The sequence below is a fragment of the Gnatocerus cornutus genome, chromosome 1 (assembly GCF_029298725.1).
Source record: "Gnatocerus cornutus isolate USDA-ARS CGAHR chromosome 1, icGnaCorn1.1, whole genome shotgun sequence".
NCBI classification, from domain to species: domain Eukaryota; kingdom Metazoa; phylum Arthropoda; class Insecta; order Coleoptera; family Tenebrionidae; genus Gnatocerus; species Gnatocerus cornutus.
In genome coordinates this window covers 29,771,435-29,790,650 of record NC_142233.1, presented here as the reverse complement: position 1 = coordinate 29,790,650, position 19,216 = coordinate 29,771,435, and the positions used below count along the sequence as shown (strand labels likewise).

At 36.4% G+C, this 19,216-nt stretch overlaps 6 protein-coding genes across 6 annotated transcripts; 3 read left to right on the top strand and 3 right to left on the bottom strand.

Annotated features, from left to right (window-relative positions):
• Positions 1-3,559: 3,559 nt before the first annotated feature.
• Positions 3,560-4,880, top strand: LOC148181474 (protein phosphatase 1 regulatory subunit 21). Its single transcript, XM_088037109.1, has 3 exons — positions 3,560-3,726; positions 3,787-4,095; positions 4,154-4,880. The coding sequence occupies exons 1-3, from the start codon at positions 3,667-3,669 to the stop codon at positions 4,772-4,774; spliced, it is 990 nt and encodes a 329-aa protein (XP_087893235.1). The 5' UTR covers positions 3,560-3,666; the 3' UTR covers positions 4,775-4,880.
• LOC148181473 (iron-sulfur cluster assembly 2 homolog, mitochondrial) lies at positions 4,798-5,534 on the bottom strand. Its single transcript, XM_088037120.1, has 2 exons — positions 5,113-5,534; positions 4,798-5,064 (listed from the first exon to the last, which is right to left on the bottom strand). Exons 1-2 carry the CDS (start codon positions 5,409-5,411, stop codon positions 4,887-4,889), a joined length of 477 nt encoding a protein of 158 aa, XP_087893246.1. The 5' UTR covers positions 5,412-5,534; the 3' UTR covers positions 4,798-4,886.
• Positions 5,535-5,796: 262 nt separating this feature from the next.
• Positions 5,797-6,477, top strand: LOC148181472 (TIM double twin CX3C motif protein). The gene is made up of 3 exons (XM_088037131.1): positions 5,797-5,988; positions 6,036-6,254; positions 6,299-6,477. Exons 1-3 carry the CDS (start codon positions 5,902-5,904, stop codon positions 6,413-6,415), a joined length of 423 nt encoding a protein of 140 aa, XP_087893257.1. The 5' UTR covers positions 5,797-5,901; the 3' UTR covers positions 6,416-6,477.
• Positions 6,453-8,866, bottom strand: Sse (extra spindle pole bodies like 1, separase). Its single transcript, XM_088037098.1, has 10 exons — positions 8,761-8,866; positions 8,541-8,642; positions 8,248-8,496; positions 7,884-8,203; positions 7,710-7,834; positions 7,442-7,661; positions 7,082-7,389; positions 6,866-7,033; positions 6,676-6,821; positions 6,453-6,628 (listed from the first exon to the last, which is right to left on the bottom strand). The coding sequence occupies exons 2-10, from the start codon at positions 8,620-8,622 to the stop codon at positions 6,474-6,476; spliced, it is 1,773 nt and encodes a 590-aa protein (XP_087893224.1). The 5' UTR covers positions 8,623-8,642; positions 8,761-8,866; the 3' UTR covers positions 6,453-6,473.
• Positions 8,867-9,003: 137 nt separating this feature from the next.
• On the bottom strand, positions 9,004-16,557 carry LOC148181470 (general transcription factor 3C polypeptide 1). Its single transcript, XM_088037418.1, has 11 exons — positions 15,851-16,557; positions 15,609-15,796; positions 14,946-15,560; positions 14,725-14,893; positions 14,460-14,676; positions 10,027-14,412; positions 9,838-9,982; positions 9,576-9,793; positions 9,340-9,529; positions 9,206-9,293; positions 9,004-9,157 (listed from the first exon to the last, which is right to left on the bottom strand). The coding sequence occupies exons 1-11, from the start codon at positions 16,413-16,415 to the stop codon at positions 9,060-9,062; spliced, it is 6,879 nt and encodes a 2,292-aa protein (XP_087893544.1). The 5' UTR covers positions 16,416-16,557; the 3' UTR covers positions 9,004-9,059.
• Positions 16,558-16,742: 185 nt separating this feature from the next.
• LOC148181469 (NAD(P)H oxidoreductase RTN4IP1, mitochondrial-like) lies at positions 16,743-19,089 on the top strand. The gene is made up of 7 exons (XM_088035087.1): positions 16,743-17,180; positions 17,226-17,463; positions 17,510-17,655; positions 17,700-17,858; positions 17,903-18,192; positions 18,239-18,653; positions 18,703-19,089. Exons 1-7 carry the CDS (start codon positions 17,133-17,135, stop codon positions 18,901-18,903), a joined length of 1,497 nt encoding a protein of 498 aa, XP_087891213.1. The 5' UTR covers positions 16,743-17,132; the 3' UTR covers positions 18,904-19,089.
• The last annotated feature ends 127 nt before the right edge of the window (positions 19,090-19,216 follow it).

The following is a 19,216-nucleotide window of genomic DNA, read 5'->3' as shown; positions in this document are numbered from 1 at the left end:
TAATTAAACCAATCATCTATGAAAATCTAAAAATAACTGACCACAAAATACCTCCACTTGTTAAATAACCCATCGCCCAGGTAGATATGGTGGATCTCCCAAAGGGCATTTTAGCTCCAAATCTTTTTAGGGGAAGCTTTTACGGATAACATGATTTATTGCACATGAAATTGCGTGAAATTTTATATAATAGGCGATTTCATGGTAAGGGGACGATTTAAATGGCCTTTTATGATTTATACTAATAGTAGATATGTGGGAAGTAAATAGCCACAAAAAAAGAAAGATTCGGTCGAGAATCGAAATCGTAAACTATCTGTCAGATTAATTCGAGCAGACATGAAAAACCGCGGGATTACAATCACCCTTTAAGCCAGCGTGCGACGTCTAATCGGGTTGACAATTAATCAATCAAGGGTGAAGGTATTTATAACTTAGAACACACGTTTACGATATGACAAGAACAAATTTTGTCTCTCTCTTGACACTGAAGTTTTCTTTGCTCGTTTGATGATGATAATGAACAAGATGTAGGTAAGTAGTCAAATTTCTAAGTACGAATTCACCCTCATCTACTTCCGACGGTCTCGACAAAACTTTTATCAGAATGATAAAACCACATAATAATAGAAGTAAAAACTGAATTTGTGAATTCGGAATATGTAAGACCAAATTCGTATGTGCAATAAAAATGTGAGAAAAACGATGGCGAAAACCGCACAAATCTGTTTGTCCTAGTTTCCGAGATATGAAGCACCGATATTTCAAGATCTTTAAATTTTTGTTCTCAGGCGACAACACTAAATTTTAATGTGCCAGAACTCAGTTATTTGTTGTCGTATGAGAAAAGTTAGCGCAGTTTTGGATTCAGCGTAAAATTCTGCTTAAAATGAGCTGCAATAACTTAAGTTAAGTAGGTCTTTTTGGGGTAATTTTCAAGAACCTTTCTCAGGACGAAAAACGACGTTTAATGCCTTTGATTTATAAATCATTCGAAAGATCTATCGAAGCTCATCAGGTGTTTAAACTACAGGTTGGTTGGACAAGTAGATAAAAAAAAGCGACAAAAAAAATTCAATTTTTTTCATTAGAACCGAAATTTTTTTTCAAAAAAAATTAAATTTTGAAGATTTGAAAGCGGATTTTTAAGCAACAGAAATGAGGAAAAAACGATGGCAAACACCGCATTTTTTTATTTCGTAGCTTCAGAGATATTGAGCATTAAAGTTACCGAAAATTAAAACCAACTAGCGGCCACAACTCACAATTAGTTATTTGTTGTCGTACGTGAATTTGAAATTTACGTGAAATTCAGCGTCAAATGAGTACATACAAATAATAATCTCAAGTGATTTTTAATGTATGTTATATTTGTTAATTTATTTAAATTTGTTGTTTTATTTCCTTGCTGCCTTAGATATGTGAATGAAAATGTATGGGTGGCATTTTTCAGAACGACAGATAATATAAAATTAACGATGGAAACAATTGAAAAATCGAAAAGTTGCAAGACACTATTTATATAGAACGACAAAATAAAAGATTGAACGACGTGAAATTTTATTTTCCAGTAAAATAAAAAAATCGGGCGGCAAGTTATATTTATCAAGACAATAAAGATATTCTCCAGGCAATTAATTGATTCCACCTGGTTGTTTAATAACTTCAACGACAGAATGCAACAATGGCAAACTGAACAATTTTTTAAAGACATAAATTTTAATTTCTCGACAGCCATAGCAGAACAACAAAATAAAACCAGCAAACGGCCGAACGTAGGAGATAGAAAAAAACTCAAAATCAGACAAACAAATTTTCAAAATATCTTGCACGACAGTTAGAAAACATTAGTTTGCCGTTTTTAATAAATTGCACGACTGGTAATTTATTTACTTGTTGTGAGGTAAAGTTTGTTTGTTGGCGATTTTAGCCATTCTGTCAAAGAAAACATTAACAGTCGTTGAAAACATAAATAATTGTCGATCACATATTTTTTTGTCGCTAAAATTATTATTAATGTCGGTCATTCACTTCTTTTCATTGTTTATACTCTGTAGTTCAGTTATTTAAATTTGTCGTTGATTAACAATTAATCAGTCGGAGTTTTTCTATCGAGCAAATTTTTAAATTGGACACTTGTGTCCACCCTCAAAATCGTCTTTATATTTAAAGATAAAATTTTGGAAATTTGTATACGCTCATAGTTGACAAAGCTCTAGAAGCTGACGCAAAAATTTGTTTTTTATCCCGGTTTGGTTGGCGTCGCGACGCCTAAGAAGTATAATTTTTTGCGAATTTTGAGTTTTTGCGGAAATATTCGTGAATTCAATTTTTTTCCAACAAAATATTCGTGAATTCAATTTTTTTCCAACATAACTGCGATACAAATATCTGAGTTTTTATTTTAAATCTAATGCAAATTGTGTTTAAACTTTGCGAAAAAAACGTTGTTTTATCAAGTTAGTTTTCAAAATTATGACAGCGCAGCGGCAAACTACGTTTACACCAAAATTTCACAAGTCACTTCATTCACTTTTATAAAGGTTAATTTTGATTAACACGGGCATGTTGCACTTATGGACACCAGAAATCGTTAATTAACATCGACAAAGCGACAATTTCACCACGTAAGACTTTTGTTACAATCTAAAATGAGCCAAAGAATAGATGTCATTTGTGATACAAGATGTTGACAGATGGGTGTAAACGTAGTTTCCAGTTTTGACGTAATGAAAACAGCATTTTTTTCTCAAATTTTGAAGACAATTTGCATTGAATCTAAAATAACAACTGAGATATTTTTAACATATTTATATTGAAAAAAATTAAATTAGGGGTTGATATCACAAACCCTTTCAATTACCTAAAAATTACATTTTTAAGGCGTCGCGACGCCAAAACTATCAGTGATAAAAAACAAATTTTTGCGTCAGTTCTAGAGCTTTGTCAACTGTGGGGGTATGCAAATTTTCAAAATTTTATCTTTAAAATTAAAGACGATTTTGGGGGTGGACACAAGTGTTGCCGGACCCTGTATACCCCAAAAGGTATATATAGATGGAAAAAAATGAATTAAGAAAATTGGAAACTTTTCTTTAGATACCCCTATTTTCTAACTAATAATAAGATAAAATTGCATGTTAGATGAGTTTCAATTACATATGCTACAAATTTTACGTCAAAGTGACAGAAAAAACATTATTACAAAAGGTAAACTCAATTAAAAGTGCCCCTCCTTGCAGAAGATGAAAAAAGTAGAAGAAATTATGTATGTACCATCAGCTTTTAAATTTGAGGATGTAGGTACAATGGTATTTTAATAAAACGTTTTTTGACATTCTAATTGTGGTCAAAAGCTTTTTTGATAGACAAATTTTCATTTAAAAGTTTTTGAAATCTGTTCTTTTTAAACCAACTAATTATTATCAAAAAAATTTAAGGCCACTAAATGGAAATTTGTTTCTTATAAAAAAATGTTTCATCTAGTGACCGTAAAAAATTGGAATTGTGGCGCCATCTTTCAGCGAGTAGCTCCCACAATTGTGACACATCCGCTGTCAAAAGTCACTTTTGTAAACGTCAACTTGTCAAAATTTCCTAACCTAATAATGTGATAAAAATAATAAATAAATTAAATCGGAAGCTGTAATAAAACCGCCCCATAAAATGGACAAGCCCGGTGATTTAGATGCAAAATACCAAAAACTCGCCGCTGAATACTCCAAAGTGCGTAAACTGAGGTACTAATTCGAGGGCGTATCTATCTATATCGGATTATTTTTCTAGGTAAGATCACAAGCAACGGTTTTGAAAAAGGCGGTCTTAGATGAACAAGCGAAAAGCAATGAATTAAAAGACACTATAAAAAAGCAAGAGCAGAAAATCCGAAAACATGACCAAGAAATGGAAAGTTTAACTTTTCGCAATGAACAGCTCACAAAACGGATCTCTGTGTTACAGCAAGAATTGCAAGTTAACAGCCACGCGAAGAAGAGTAAAAATAAAAGTTCAGAGAATATTCTTCAGTCAGACACAAGCGTTATGAATGAGGAGCTGCAGAAAAAAATTCTGGAGAATGCAGAACTTGTCAGCAGTGTAAAAAATTGCCTTATTTTTTACTTCTTAGTTTTCCTCTTAATATTTTTGTTTTTAGATGTCCGATAAGGAATATGAATTAGCTGACTCCAAAGAAAGAATAGCATGGCTTGAAAGAAGACTAGACAGCTTTAGTAAGGAATTTCAAGAAAAAGAATCAAAATATTTAGAAGAAATAGCAAAGCTAAAGAAAGGAAAATATGAAACTGAGAGAAAACTTGAGGAAATAAAACACATGGATGTGTTACATAGTGACATTCCAGTAAATAAACCTAATGAAGAACAAAAAGAGATAATTTTGTTGAGGGAAGAAGCCGAGCGCTGGCGCTCAGAATGCCAACTTCTTCGTTCCAAGCCACAATCAAATGACCAGTTAACGGAATACTACGAGTCTCAATTAAGAGAAATATTAGAAGTCAAACAAGCAGCGGTCGCAGAAACCAAAACGTTATGGGGAGAAAACACAGCCTTATATCGTCGTTTCGACGATTTACTAACGGAAAATGAAAAACTAAAGAATAGAATGGATACAAATGATGAGGAGCTGATTACCACCATTGAAAACTACAAAAGTCAACTGGATGCAATGACTGAACATTTAGCCGCCCAGAATGATAAAATTACCAAACAGTGTGATGAAATTCAGGCTCTGAAACATAAACTCGCTAGTAAAAAATAATTCTAATAATTATTAACACTGTATAAAACAAACGGGAACGCAATTTATTTAAACTATTTATATTTATTTACATATTTGGAGAAAACTTAATAAACATAGCACACCACTTGTGTCAATCTAATCTCACTGCAAAGGAAGAACCACAGGAGCAGCCTTGTTCTGCTAACGGATTATTTACAATTCTAAATGACGATCTAATCAGTTCTTCTCGGTAGTCTACAGTGGCACCACGAACGAAGTCAAGCGACATTTCATCTATCACTACTTTGACACCATTTTTTTCAAAAATCCTGCAAAATAAATTTGTTGATTGTGCACACATTCAACCGTGGACTCACTTGTCGTCCTGGTTTATCTTTGAGTCCAAGTCAAATTTGTATTGAAATCCTGAACATCCTCCACCGTCTACACTAACCCTTAAAAAATCCGATGACCCTTTGGTGATGTTCTTCAAGCGTTCGACGCAAGTGTCGGTGATTACCAACTCCGCTTTTACATTCTCCAAAGGTTTTATTATGGGTTTGGAGTAATTTCGAAACAAGACATTTCTTAAATTGTGGATTTCCAACGGAATAAACCGTCTTGTAAACACTGACATTGTGAATTTTAGGTTAATACATTTTGACTGACGTTTCATATTCCACGCCACTTGTGAAACTTGTGATTGGGCTCGAGCGCCCTTTCAAATCTTTTTTATCAATCGTTTCTAACTTGGTTATTCGTTGATGTATCGGAAATTTCAGCATAGTTTTGTATTCTACCTAAAAATCTGCCTAAAATGAGCGCTTTAGCTTAATCTTTGCTGCGTAAATAAATTTGATATGTACTTATATTATCATGCTTAGATTTTCCTAATGCATTTGGGCCAAATTTATTGCTACAACTACCAAAGATTTTTAACTTCGTCTGCAGCGTCCTGAAGTACAATAAGTATACGCTGAGACTATATTATTCTTATACTGAATAAACAGACTTTGTGATCTATTTGTAACCGACTCTGATCAAGGCACAAGTCTACTGGAATCAAAACTGTCAGTCACACCGAAAGTGGGGTTATCATTTGGTAACCTAACTCTTTTCACGTTTTGGTAGTTTTGAGGGTTATCACAAGACAAATTAAAGTCACCATGGTGGAGGAGCAAAGACAAAGGATTGAACAAGAAATGACCAAAATGGTCAACGAGTTGGACCTGGAATACTTACGAAAAATGCAGGTACTGTTCTTACCATTTTTAAGATTCAAATAAAGACAGTTCCATAGGCAGACATGCACCGGTGCGCCGCCAAATGCTGCGATAATCGTGAAATCTCCTTAGAAAGTGTCCAAAAATGTGTCGAAGGCTGTGCTTCATCACTCAACTACGCTCAGAATTTCGTACAAAGGGAACTTGAACAGTTACAAAATAAATTGCAGCGGTGCGTTATGGACTGCAACGACGATATTAGGGTGAAAATGGGGGCCAACCCTACTGAAACTGAGGTACGATTTATACTTGTTGAACTTTTCTTTTATGACTGTTCTAGATAAGTAAATACACTGCCCTTTTCGAAAAGTGCGCGAAAAATTGCGTGGATAAGCAGATTGCTTACATGCCGTCACTGTTAAAGCGCATGAAGACTGAACTAGGTCGCAATCAGTGATTCCAAACAAGTGTTCATATTTTAGTAAAAGAGTTGTTAAATAAAAATAGTTTATTAATTAATTGGCCATTTTTACTGGTATCCCCCTTACTACAAGTGCTGCTTTAGTGATATAAAATATAACGTTATTTGTTTTCTTTGCGGTACTTATAACTTTTAAAAGTTCTGGCTCGTAAAGATCGGAAATGAGTGAATCATCTCTGCTATATTGAACTGAGAAAAATGTGTTACTAAAATATAAAACGTAAATTGTCATTTACCTTTTTCTCCTTTTTTCCATTTGGACTTGTCCAAATTTTTCCAATGGTTTGTATCAGAGTTTGGTATCCACTGACTCAAAATCTCAGTTGCTAAAATGTCCGTATCAAGATCTGTGACTTCCCATAAATTCCCGACAATACAAGGACTAAAAGATTGTCGTTACGAAAGAAATAGAAGAAGAAATAATACCTGCAAGCTATGAAATACATTTGGTGTGCACCATACATCTCAGTTTGTGGTCCTATGCTCGCTGTGCGTATACTGCTACAACCGAAGAGTAGAATAACGGCATTGATTCGCATCTTTTCGACTTTATTCAAAGTCAACAAATGGATACCACCTCCATGGCCATTGTAACTACCAAAAAACAATTATAACATTACCGAGACTACCCGCTGAACTTACGCGAATATAGTCCCGGATAATAACAATTCTTCAAATTCATCTTGAGTTGGTTTGCGCCCGGCAACACCTTTCCAGTCAGGTAACCAGTAGTTATAAAAACTGAGAATACGATTTTCCATCGATTTTAAATCCAAATCAGGATTTATAATGTACGTTCCTTTGTGCGGGTTTTCCACAATTTTAAAACCACTTTTAATAGAATCTTTGTGTTCTTGGAATAAGGCGTATGCTAGATGCAAGGATGGTAGTCTTGTAACCGATTTATCAGTAAAAATGTCCATCATTTCCCATGGGAAACAATCCAAACTCTAAAATTCAGTGTTAACGAAATTTCAACGCTATGATATGTATTATATATACATCATCTAGGATAAGAATCAAAGGATGCGTTTTTTGTGTATAATATTCATTTCTAATATCATGGATCAATTGGGCTACTGTTTTAATTAAAGTACTTTTAGCCTTTGGGACAACAGTCTGAATGATTTTTTTAAGTTCATTTAATTTGAGATGACCAGAACTTTTAACTAAATATTTGAAAATGCACAGTGTTTTTTCATCCAGATCTAGAGAAGGTAATCTAAAAAAAATGCATACAAAAAACTAAGAATTTCAAGTTGGAACTTACTCTGTTTTAAATCCCTGTTTAATGTGATTCTCAAGTTTGATTTCTAAACTGTTGTCTACAAACTTTCCAACTAACAAACATCTCCATTCTTTTAAATAGAAATCCTGTAGTTCTTTGACCAGCCACTAAAATAAAAAATGTCCTAATTTGTTGTTGTTTAGACATTTCTAATACCTTTAATCTATCATCAATGGCTCCTCTCTTCTCATAATACCCTCTCTTTTCGACTACCCCTTTAAAATACGCTTGTTTTGGGACTGCTTTAAGCACCTTTACGTTGTCGCCCACAATTGAATCAATTTCGCGCTTTAAAGAGGCAAGGCACCCTTTGTCTTGGTCTGTTGGTGATTTAATTTCAACACAAAATGGCTTTGGTTGATTTTCACCACAGTTAAACACTGTTATGTACAAAACGTTTGTGTAGTGATTCTTTATATTTGTTTTTAGATTTTCTTTGACATTAAAATGAGGAGTAAGTTGAACTAAAGTCCACTCTACCAAAAAAAAGTCATCAAAGGCAAATTTAATTCTAACTCACCTGGTGGCATTTCTTTAACTCTTTCCAACATTTTGTTAACATTTTCATCGACAATACTACTTTTACAGACTAACGAGACATAATTCTTAGACAAAGTATTTTTTTGCTTGCTCAGTTCAGAGGTTAAACATTTTTCATAACGTAAAACGCTCTTCAGACGAAAACTAGGCACGTGCGACTCGACTAGATGATATATTGCTTGTAGTTCATTGCTTTCCATGCAGTCGCGAGCTTTAATTCTTTCGATATCTGAAAAAAGAGTAATTTAAAGCTCCTTGAAGTTTGTCACTTACTTTGATGAATTGGACCCGTTGAATAATGCAATTTTGCATGTTTGTCTATGAGCTCGGATACTTCATTTCGACTGGGTTCCATTGCGGAAATGTTATTCAGCCCTTTAAAGATTAACAATTTAATTTTTGACGAACAAACAAGTTTAAAATGATTTGACAGTTAAAAGCGACACTTTTGAAAATTACTGCCAACCTAAGCAAAATCGTGAAAAACACTAACCGATTAATGAAAAATAAATGGATTGAGCCCAAAAAATAGCTTTAACTCGAGCAATCAAGGTCTTATTCCTAGTTATTTCAAAAATCCAACATAGCGACACGAAAATATCCGTTTGGTTACTTCTACCGAACATGAATCGCTAATAATTATGCATGTTCCTGTTTTGACGCGACTGATGGCGCATCGACCAATCATGTAAAACCCCGAAAATTTAAACAAGGTCCATAGGTATATTTATCAAAATTATTGTAAAACAAATTGTTTATTCTTACAATAAAAATACAATAATACAAGTCAACTTAAAAATCTTTTTCCAAAAACGAACCGAAGCACAAGCCCGCCACGTTCGTAGGTTTTACAAACATATCTTCAAAATTATCCAGACATGTGGCCTCGCCTAAAATTTATTTTTAAAATCAACTTAATACATCACGTGTGAACTTACATTCATCGACCACACACCGCGTTGAAAAAAGAATATTTTCCACAGCCTTTAATAAATAAATTTTAAAACAGCCTAATTCTTGTAAAACCTGGAACCAAATTAATATTCTCTGAATACGATATGACAATATTTACCTCTAATAAAAAGTACACATCAACGGGTTTCATGTAATGAAGCTGCTCGCACAAAACCATCAACGGAATGTTGGGAAAATCTATACATTTAGATAGAACAATGCACAACCATTCTTGAAAAACTTCATCGTTAATTGTGCCATCAAGTTTGGTCCATGGTTTCAATTGTACATTGCGAGGTTCTGAAGACCTACAACACCAAATAAGTCATCAATTAAGCGAAAAGAACGACATACTGAATATCCCCAAGCAAAGATTTGAAGTTTTTCTGCTTTGACTCAAAAATTTCCTTTTCTGTTGGCGTCAGTACGAAAGTTTCGGTCAACCATTCTGAGCGGTACTCGTAATGGACATAAACGATAGATGAAATGCCTGTTCTTATCACAATATTTGCTTTGGTTAAAAACCCCATTAATTGCACCAAATCTAGAGTAAATTGGTCGTAAAAAGTTGTCTAAAAAAAAAGTTAGATTAGTCCAATCAACACGAACTTGTTACTTTTAATTCCATAGCGGTGACACCAGTTTCTCGGCGTTCTTTTATAAAATCGATCAAAGTTTCTGTACGTTTTATATCATCCTCAGAGCCGTTATTATCACGGATGAACCGGACAAGGTTTTCTAACTCAGGTTGTGTAAATACTCTAAAAGATAAAACTGAAGAAAAGTTACAAAATTGTGTCCTTACTTCTCTGTCATTTTCTTAATTTGATCAGATTTTGACTGGTCCAAAATTTTGCGTGTGACCTCTTCTTCCTTCAATTCATCGACTTCTTCAATAGTGAACTCCTCCACTTGAGGATACTGCATAACGAAGTGTTCTTTCATTTTTTCGATCGTCTCAATATCAGTATCTAAATCGGGGAATCGATCTTCGTTCAGTAACATAATTAAATCAGTAATATGAGGAATCGTTCTGTTTTCCGTGTCAACTTCCGCGACAATTCCTTCTTTGATTTCCTCCAAAGAGGGGAACACTCCTTCTTGGGCTTTCTTTATACACTCTTCCATGCCACTGGGATAGTTCTTGGTAAACAACATTTTATGACTTGTGCCAACACTTTCCTCATCACCGACATTACGTATGGCGACCCAAACCTCAACTTCCCACGACTGGAAAGCATCATCGTAGGACACCTCTGAAGCAGAACTCCCATCAGATTTAATCTGATTCATGCTCTGAATCGCGAACACGACTTTCGATAAGTTTCTCACAAGTTTCCGTTGGTCATCGATTTCTGCGTCATCTTCAACGCCATCAATAAACTTTTTTAACTCAGGAATGGTGATGAAGCTCTGCGCAAACTTATTCAAATCTACGATCATCAAAAAGACGTAGTTGTTAATTTCCAAACTAGTGTTGCTGTCCATCATTTTCTTGAAGTACAGTTCTAGATTGTCCTCGTAGAGGTAGGGAACTCTGAAGATGAGATTTTTAACTTCTTCTTTGATGGCGAGGATGTCTTTATCCGCTGGTCTGGTGTCAGGGGTTTCCACCGTTGTTTTAGTCCCACTGTTCTTCTGATAGATTTGGTGTAAATACTCGTTGAAGCGGCTGGCCAATTCTTCTATGACTTCACTGTGGTCTTCGATAGCCGGGTTTAGGATGATCCCCATTTCCGGGACATCAAACACGAAGTAGTTTTTATCCCAGTAACTGTTAAGTTCGTTGCAATCAATGAAAGTAATGTCGCATTTAGTGTTTGCGATCGCTGAGGAAAAATTCCGGAACGCTTCCCGGAACATATCAGTCGTGTATGACGTCGTTTTCATCTGATTATACATACAGGAGAATTTAATGGGGACCGGCCAAGCCTTATCTACATTTTTAGTCTCAGAGTTTTTGTTGTGAACAAAAAACTGGTCCTTTCGCAACAAATTCACAGTGCTGCGAATCACAGTGTCTTGAAACTTCTTGCATATTCTCGAAAGATGGTACGTCCATCCGACGCTGTTTTTTCGACAAGCCATGGAGCAATGGATAATTGATTTGATGGTGTCTTTACTTATGTCTTCGACACTTTTAGGGTTTGTATAAATAGCACTATTGGTGTGATCGCAGTTTTCTACCAGTGCTTGAAATTCAGCAATGTTTGCATCGGAGAAGAAATCAAAACTGGTGAAATATCCAAGAAGGAGGAGCTCAACTTCTTTCTTATGCCTATAAATGTACGACATTAAGTAGACAAAAGCAATTTGGATGTGGGAATCGCTCAATTTAACCGAGTTCTTGTAGCGGGTTCGGATTTGAGCAAAGTATTTTCCGATGACTTCCGAGTTTAACAGGTTCTCTATGTTAGTTTCCATGATCTTAAGCGTTTCGTCGTTTGTTATTAAGACGTAGATTCTTCTTTGGATGGCTCGTGCCGTCTTGTTTTTACTCCTCGGATGGATTCTGTGTAGAACATCCCGAAGGATGTTGTACGGTATGAACTGCTTCTTGAAGATTGGGCAGAGGAAAAGTGACGCAATCCTGGTGTACCGTAACAACTGATCTTCTTCTTCACTCCAATCCACCCTCATCCCATCATTCTTCTTCATGATAGATCGATCAAGGGCGTCGAAGTACTCTCTCACTTTTCTTTTCCGTGACGCGACAATCTTTCTCACGAACTTCTTGCGGGACAGTTTCTGCAGAGTACGCAACTTTGGAGATTTCTTTGTCTTCTTTTTTAAATAAACTTTGCATTCTGGAGGGCCTCCTTTCGCAATAAGGTCGTATTGAATAGGTTTAGGGATTTCAATATCAAAGACCTCATTTTTTACTACTGGTTGAGGTTGAGTTGTTTTGTTATCCAGTTGGGAGCTCCAGACCCAGTTGCGCTTAACGAAGGACCACAGAGAAGAGTCAAAACCTGCACTGCCTTTATGGTCGCCCGGAGTCTTCCCGTTGTCGTTTTTCACTGCTTCTTCAAACCCCTTCGCTCTCAATGTTGCCGACATGGCAGGTTTCGACGCACACTCTTCTATGGTAACGTATTGGCCGGCTAAGATCTTTCGTTTTCCCAAAGGCGTGTTCAAGCAGATCCTCAGCATCTCGGACCAGTAGATTTCCACGTCGCTCCCAGATTTGAACTCGATGGGGATTTTCTTGTACTTTTTGTCTTCTATGACGTTGTAACCGGGCCTGCTGCTGCAAGTGTCGTACAAAGTGGCCTTCGAATTAACGAACAAGAACAACTGATCCTTCTCTTTGAAACTTCGGGGTCCCAGTTGCACCAACCCAATGTAGCAGAGATTGCAAATCGTCTCGTAGATGCTGTGGAAGTACTTCCGACGGTAAAATAGGAGATTTCTGATTTCGACAGGCAGGGACTTGACCAAATAGTGTTTCTTGAGGGGGTGATTTAGGTACGTCTCTAGTTCTGGTACTTCGTAAGTCAAATTGTACAACTTAACTAAAATCGAAAGGGGCATTCTTAGTACAATGTCGCACGCCAAAGCCCACCCAGTGGGCCAATTGCGTTTGAGTAACGGCGGTATAAACATCCTCCAACCAACTTCATTGCGGTAAACGGGGGGCATTTCAGTGATTTCGCTCTGGGAAACCCTAATCTTCAGTCCTTTGCAAAGCTCGAAAATGTGTCGGTGGTTCAATGGTTCGCTCTCTCTTATTTCGCGAATCACAAAGAAGAGGAGCTCGTGCAGTACTCGCATTCGTTCGAATTTTGGGACGTAGCCGTAGGATCTCCCTTTATTTCTATCAGATTTCAAGTTAACTTCAGTTTTGAATGTTGTGAGTTGTTTTAATTCGGTGATGCTCTGCCTGACGTCGTTGCTATTGAAAGGAGACTGACTCTTCTTCTTTATGGTGATGGTTTTCTGGGTGTTGGGAACTCCGACGTAGAACTTCAGCTTCAATTGATCGATCGTTGATTTGATCAGAGTGTGGTGACAATTTATATCGTGCACGCAAATAAAGCATTGGGTTCGCATGGTGTTCTTACCGGTCATTACCACTTTATAGCACTTGATGTAGCCTTCAGAGACCAACTTACAGATGATGGAAACGATTGATTTTTTACAAGCTCTCTTATCGTACCCTTCCTCGTCTTCTTCTTTCAACACATCTTTGTATAGAGTATGCACTTCTTGGATGATCTTGTGCTCGTAGACAGTTTTCAGAATTAAATTAGCTCTGTTCATGTAGCGCTGACTTAAGTTAACATCATCAGTACTGAACATTGCACCAAAATCCATGATATTCTCTGGTTTCGTAGACGCGTAGATGTTTATAGTTATGTCTTCTTCTTGGGTACTAAATTCTAGCACCGGATCGGCACCCATGAACTTCTCCATGGCGACGTTACTAGAAACTTCAACTTCGAGTTTAATATCTCTTGTGTTAACATCGTCATCGTTCCGTTTCTTTTTCCCGTCGGAAATCATTATTCGTTCAAAAATATCTTTGAGATGTTGAAGACACCTGTCGTTTTTACGGAACTCATTGAACATTGCCTCGAAGAGGTAAACTTTAGCCATGGTATCAATGTAGCGACTGTCGCTGTGCGGATTATTGTAATTTCTAACAATACTGACAACGCGATGCGGGTTGAATTGTCGGACGATCTTCGTCTCTGGAGTGATGTTATCAATACTGAAGATAATGTGGTCGTCTGTTTGTAGACCTGCGTCTATTCGAATGGTTTTTAGGAAATCATAAACGATTTTCCCGAAACCATATTGGAAAAGTTGGATGTCTTTAGAGAAATCCTCTCGTTTTAGTAAAAATCCATCCCACTCGCTGACGTAATGAGCAAATAAATTGCTTCCAATCAAAAGGAGTTTGTCGCGGCCTTTGTTAACAATGTCATAAATTGTTAGTTCTTCAGAATACGCATCCACGGTCTCTGTTACAAAGGATGTGCAACAAAACGGTTCGAATTTTAATGTGAACTGGATGAGAACTGGAGTGGTTTGTGGCGGCGTTGGCGGTTTTGAACTGTACTCGCCTGAAAGATCTTGGGCGTTGTAACCTTTCAGCACTCTGCTTGTCGTTTCTTCAGAGAGTTCATAAACTTTTGGTTTGGTGTTGATGTGGCAGTCTGGAATACTGAAGCATTTCGCGAAGAATCTGAAAAACGTAAAAAATATTTCTAAAAAAAAACCGATTGGGCTTACTTTAGAGACTGTTGTCTCCCCATATCAATTTTGCTGCTCGCAATGATAACATTCCTCAACAATAACTTTCTAACAGCCATTCTTACAGAGTAAAAATCTGTTTTGAAATATTCATGAATTTCCTGAATCGTCACACCAGTAGGTCCCGAGGATAATATGTACAGAAAAATATCGCGCATATATTCATAATTAATCAATTTTTTTCCGGTAGAACTCCCTGTAAAGAAACGTTAAATAATCTTAAGATTTCGTACACAAAACGAACCAGTTTTTTCTCGCGCATTTTCTTTTACATCCTTCCCGTCCATAAGCACAGTCACATTTGCGCACGGATCTACCATTCGCAAGATTTTCAATTGGCGCTCCACTCGCTTGTTTTTGTGTAAATATTCTTGTTTTGTAGCATGGGGGTACAATTTTCTAAATGGCACATTCTAAGAAAAAAATAATTAGGGACACAGTAAAACTCGTAGTAAATATAATTACAAATAATTTGAAAAACCTTCGAAATTCTGGACTCTTGACGAGTTTCACAATACAGAAATTCCGACCGAAGATTTTCCGAAACTCTGTGAATTCCATTTGGAAATTTGGTCGCATTTTCAGTATTTGTGCGATTCGTTCCATGATGGCGATCTGTTTCGTCTTCCGCTTGTGGTAAAACCGCGACAACTGGACTAAACCGCCAGAAATAGTCTGCTGCATTGGGAGCGATTTCAAGCAAAAACTTTGGGGTACAATGAGACAGTGCTGAGCCAAGGCTTTTCGGTTATGGTAGAGCTTTTTAGTATCACTGACCAGTGACATTTTTCCCTGCGTTAGTTCGCCCTGTTCTCGAGAACGTCCGATTCTTTCCAACATGCAGTACTCAACGTCTAATAATTCAATATTTGGGTCAGCTTCCTCGTTAATTAGAGCTTTGTTGCGCAACGTTTGATCAGCTACAAAAACGAGTTTTTGGTCATACAACTTTAGAGCTTTGTCCATGGAGAATTTCCGGACGCCGTTGTTTTCTTTCCTTGTATCAAAAGTTGAGCAAGAACCTCTAATTTCTGTTCCATTGACTGTTACCATTGGATAAATGTCTTTGAACTCAATAAACTGAAATTAAGTAATTAGAAAATGTGGATAGAAGTTAATGAGACATACTGGCTCAACAAAAATCCCTGAATCAATATCCAAGTATTTGCAACGATCAAAAGAAACGAGCTCTTCACGACCTTCTTTCAAAATGTAAAAGTTTATTCTCTTGTTGTTACAAATTATGCGCCAGATTCGGTCCGCCATCGATTTATTTATATTGTTGGGAAACACGTTTTTTAAACGCTTCCAAAATGCTGAAATGTTATTCATAATTTCAAAAATTGGAAATATAAATAAATTATAGGCACCTTCAACAGTGATCCCATCAAGTCCTTCAAGAGCTATTTCATCAACAATATGAAAAGCCAAGTCCAACTTCTTGAAAGCTTCATAATTGTACTTCTTTTCATCATTAAAAAACAAATCAAACTTTGAATGCAGACGATGCATTAAAAAAACATTCCCATTGCTATCAGCTTTGGCAAAATGCAACTTGTGCTTTTTTCCCACACTTGTAAATTCAAGTTTTTCGTCATCTTTTTCTGGAGATTTGACCAGTTTAGGCTTCCGCGGCTTTGGTACTTGCTGATTTAAAAAATAAAACTTCCGAAATTTGCTGGGGGCATCATCGCTGAAGAGAAATTTTCGTTTTCGTATTGCCGATTTCTCCACGGATTTTTGAGCACAGGTTCCCATTTCCTGAGCTATATCTTCTGTATTTACCACCGAGTCACTTAAAAACTGCTTTGAGGTTGACGGAAGGGGCTCGGTGTCGGAACATTCGTCGTTTGAGGGCACCCTTGAGTCTCTTTTTCTTTTAACGCCGTGGCACTCGATAAGGTCTTCATCATGCTGTGGCAAATTTGTTTCCATTTTGAAAACTACTGTTACTTAAAGACGTTCAGAAATACACATTAAATCCATAAATATGATTTTTGAAAGTTTGTAGGTTATATTTTATATTATCAAAGTGTTGCCAACATAATAAAGTGACGTCGGTTTCCACTAGAGTTGTCGACGGAAGTAATAAGTCTATGATTCTCATTGGCTGGTAATTTAAAGGTTTAAATTGAAATTTCCAAATTTCGAATCTGTTCATTTTGTAGTACCTAAAAAGTAGATGACTCTTTGCAAACCCACTCCTAATTCTTTGAAACAAAATGGCAGTTCAAATCAAGACAAATTGGATGAATCACATCTGCTTAAAGGAGTCTAGTGGAATCTGAAATTTTATTTTTTTTTAACATATTTTAAGAAACTCATGTCTGTTTTTGGTTTTAAAAGTCGATAAAGGTTTTAAAAACGATAAAAATTACTGCATTTACAATTACATAATTAACATTTTTGGTCCTTCGTAGAAAGTTGACACGCCCTGTCAAAACATAACCTGTCAAAATTCAAAACGTCAAAATTTTCCAAGTTTTTACAAAATTTAACCCAAGAAAATTGTCTCCACGTGTCTCTTTTTTGGTCCATTTTGGAGATCGCAATGTGTGGGAGACTTTCTATTTCTTTTATTTTGAAGCTGTGACAAGACAATTACATAACATGACTTTTTGTTTTATTTTCAAAACTAAATAATGATCTAAAATGGATGAGGTGCTGTTTAGAAGCTCACAAAAGCTTGAAAATCTTCAGGTAAACTATCATTCTCAAATCTTCACCATTTCAAGAGAGTTTTAGGTCCAACTTAGTTTAGCTGCTACTCAAAGTAAAGATCTTCTCCATCAGTATTCTCACCAAAGCAAGTCTGCAATTTTACAAGCTTGGAATAGTTCATATTCTGAGCAACTAAAGACTAATTTTCGTGACTTATGGCAATATATTGTAAATGTGGGCGTTCAAGTGAAACAAGACTTGTCCAACTACTTAGACGTCCAGAAAGTTTACTACAGTCTAGCCCAAGTTTTTTGGAGGAAATGTAAGAAAGTAAGAAAATACTCTCAAAATCTGAGGAATTTTTATAGGGACAAGACGCGACGTGTGCTTCCTATGTGCAGGTTTTATCTGTGGAAGCATTGCAGGGGCAGTTTTTATCTTGACAGTCAAAAAGAAGGAGTCAGTAGTAAGATACATGCAAGCAGTGCAATGCACAAATTACTTAGGAATAGAGGTGAGCTTCTAGACTAAAATTCACTGATCTTAAGCTTTGTTTAGTCAGCAACAGTTGTGGAAAATGCAAGAGCCCCTGATGAGTGTAGCGATAACGAGGTCATAATCACTGTAAAGGCAGTTTCCGTGCACTGTGTAGATGCCCAAATTTGCGCTGGGTACGGAAAAGTGCTGCGCAAAATCCTCCAAAGAATCTACAATAAGGTTCTATAAAAATGTGTTCTTCTGTTTGTGACTGGGATTTCTAGCACTCAAGAGGCGTCCTGCCAGTAACTCTTGGCCGCGATTGTACAGGAATCATTACTGATATAGGTTCAAATGTAAAACGATTAGAAATAGGTGATGAAGTTTGGCTAACAGTGCCATTCTGGCACGAAGGCGTCATGTCTCAAAGTGTTATTGTGCCAGAATTCCGAATAAGCAGAAAACCAAAAACCATAGGATTTGAAGGTGCTTGTAGTCTTCCATACGCAGGAACTTTAGCTCTGGATGCTCTTAGACAAACTGGGATTTCTCAAGACAATGCTGAAGATAAAAGGTAGCCCACGTTGGAAAACCTGACAGTTTTATAGCCATGTTTTAAGATTTTTGGTGCTTGGCGGTTGTACTCCTGTAGGCTGCATTTTAATCCAAATCCTAAAAAGCTGGAAAGCCAAGATAACTACAACTTGCACTAAAAGAGCACTGCCAGTTGCAAAAGCTTTAGGTGCTAGTGATATCATCATCTTTCCAGAATTTGTGGACACTGATGGGAAATCCGTACTTACCGTAGAACTACCTCAAGATTCCTTAAATAGTTTCGTCAAAGAACTGGAAGTGCGAGACAAATTTGACTTTGTAATCATCACAAAGAACTGCGCTTTACATCTCAATAGAATCCAAGGTTTTTGCTCAGGCAAAGTTGTCTCCACTCTACCAGCGAATTTAGCCACAGATTCGTCTGGATTGATGGGTAGATTCTTGGTGAAAAGTTACATTTATATCAAGTTTGTTTTTGAAGTAAGTCTGGTACTATTGGTGGCCAATTTTTTTTGTATGATCTTTTTAGAAATTGTTAGGAGCGTCTCTGAACGATTTTGATGAAGGCCACATGTGCTACGTCAGTTTAGACGAATTGGCCGAAATGGTTGAAAATGGTTGTCTTCAAACTGTGGTAGACAAAGTTCTACATCCGCAGGACATCGAAATTGCTCTTAATCATATCCAGTCGTGGGATTCAATAGGAAGTACTGTTGTAACTTTTAGGTAATTTTAGTAAATTGACATAGTACAAAAGAAGAGAAGAGCACAAAACGACAACGGTGCGGTTAGTGGTAAGCTATCAATGTTGAGACTAATATTTCCTGTGCCTTTTATACTGCCAGTTATAATATTTATTTGGTGATTATTTAATAGTCTGTACGAGATAACACGTTAATAAATGGTATTTGTTAGAGTTTTAATTTTTATTATAAACTTATTATTTAACTTATAAAAAAAGGGTAAATTCGCCCGGCGCATCCACCAATTTTAATATTCAGAAATGAAGCACATAAGGGAGGAAATGGGTTTCAGAAATCTCA

What these genes read in the sequence shown, in the direction of transcription:
- LOC148181469 (XM_088035087.1), top strand. Translation starts at nt 17,133, where the DNA reads ATGGATGAGGTGCTGTTTAGAAGCTCACAAAAGCTTGAAAATCTTCAG. An exon ending in AAAAGCTTGAAAATCTTCAG is followed by an intron (nt 17,181 to 17,225) that starts GTAAACTATCAT and finishes AGAGAGTTTTAG; the next exon opens with GTCCAACTTAGTTTAGCTGC. An exon ending in TCCAAAGAATCTACAATAAG is followed by an intron (nt 17,859 to 17,902) that starts GTTCTATAAAAA and finishes TGGGATTTCTAG; the next exon opens with CACTCAAGAGGCGTCCTGCC.
- LOC148181470 (XM_088037418.1), bottom strand. Translation starts at nt 16,415, where the DNA reads ATGGAAACAAATTTGCCACAGCATGATGAAGACCTTATCGAGTGCCAC. An exon ending in ATTAAGAAAATGACAGAGAA is followed by an intron (nt 9,983 to 10,026) that starts GTAAGGACACAA and finishes TTTATCTTTTAG; the next exon opens with AGTATTTACACAACCTGAGT. An exon ending in ATGTGTACTTTTTATTAGAG is followed by an intron (nt 9,294 to 9,339) that starts GTAAATATTGTC and finishes ATTTGGTTCCAG; the next exon opens with GTTTTACAAGAATTAGGCTG.
- LOC148181472 (XM_088037131.1), top strand. Translation starts at nt 5,902, where the DNA reads ATGGTGGAGGAGCAAAGACAAAGGATTGAACAAGAAATGACCAAAATG. An exon ending in AATACTTACGAAAAATGCAG is followed by an intron (nt 5,989 to 6,035) that starts GTACTGTTCTTA and finishes ACAGTTCCATAG; the next exon opens with GCAGACATGCACCGGTGCGC. An exon ending in CCAACCCTACTGAAACTGAG is followed by an intron (nt 6,255 to 6,298) that starts GTACGATTTATA and finishes TGACTGTTCTAG; the next exon opens with ATAAGTAAATACACTGCCCT.
- Sse (XM_088037098.1), bottom strand. Translation starts at nt 8,622, where the DNA reads ATGGAACCCAGTCGAAATGAAGTATCCGAGCTCATAGACAAACATGCA. An exon ending in TTATCCGGGACTATATTCGC is followed by an intron (nt 7,034 to 7,081) that starts GTAAGTTCAGCG and finishes GTTTTTTGGTAG; the next exon opens with TTACAATGGCCATGGAGGTG. An exon ending in ATGTATTTCATAGCTTGCAG is followed by an intron (nt 6,822 to 6,865) that starts GTATTATTTCTT and finishes ACAATCTTTTAG; the next exon opens with TCCTTGTATTGTCGGGAATT.
- LOC148181473 (XM_088037120.1), bottom strand. Translation starts at nt 5,411, where the DNA reads ATGAAACGTCAGTCAAAATGTATTAACCTAAAATTCACAATGTCAGTG. An exon ending in AAGATAAACCAGGACGACAA is followed by an intron (nt 5,065 to 5,112) that starts GTGAGTCCACGG and finishes TTTATTTTGCAG; the next exon opens with GATTTTTGAAAAAAATGGTG.
- LOC148181474 (XM_088037109.1), top strand. Translation starts at nt 3,667, where the DNA reads ATGGACAAGCCCGGTGATTTAGATGCAAAATACCAAAAACTCGCCGCT. An exon ending in TCGCCGCTGAATACTCCAAA is followed by an intron (nt 3,727 to 3,786) that starts GTGCGTAAACTG and finishes TTATTTTTCTAG; the next exon opens with GTAAGATCACAAGCAACGGT. An exon ending in ATGCAGAACTTGTCAGCAGT is followed by an intron (nt 4,096 to 4,153) that starts GTAAAAAATTGC and finishes TTTTGTTTTTAG; the next exon opens with ATGTCCGATAAGGAATATGA.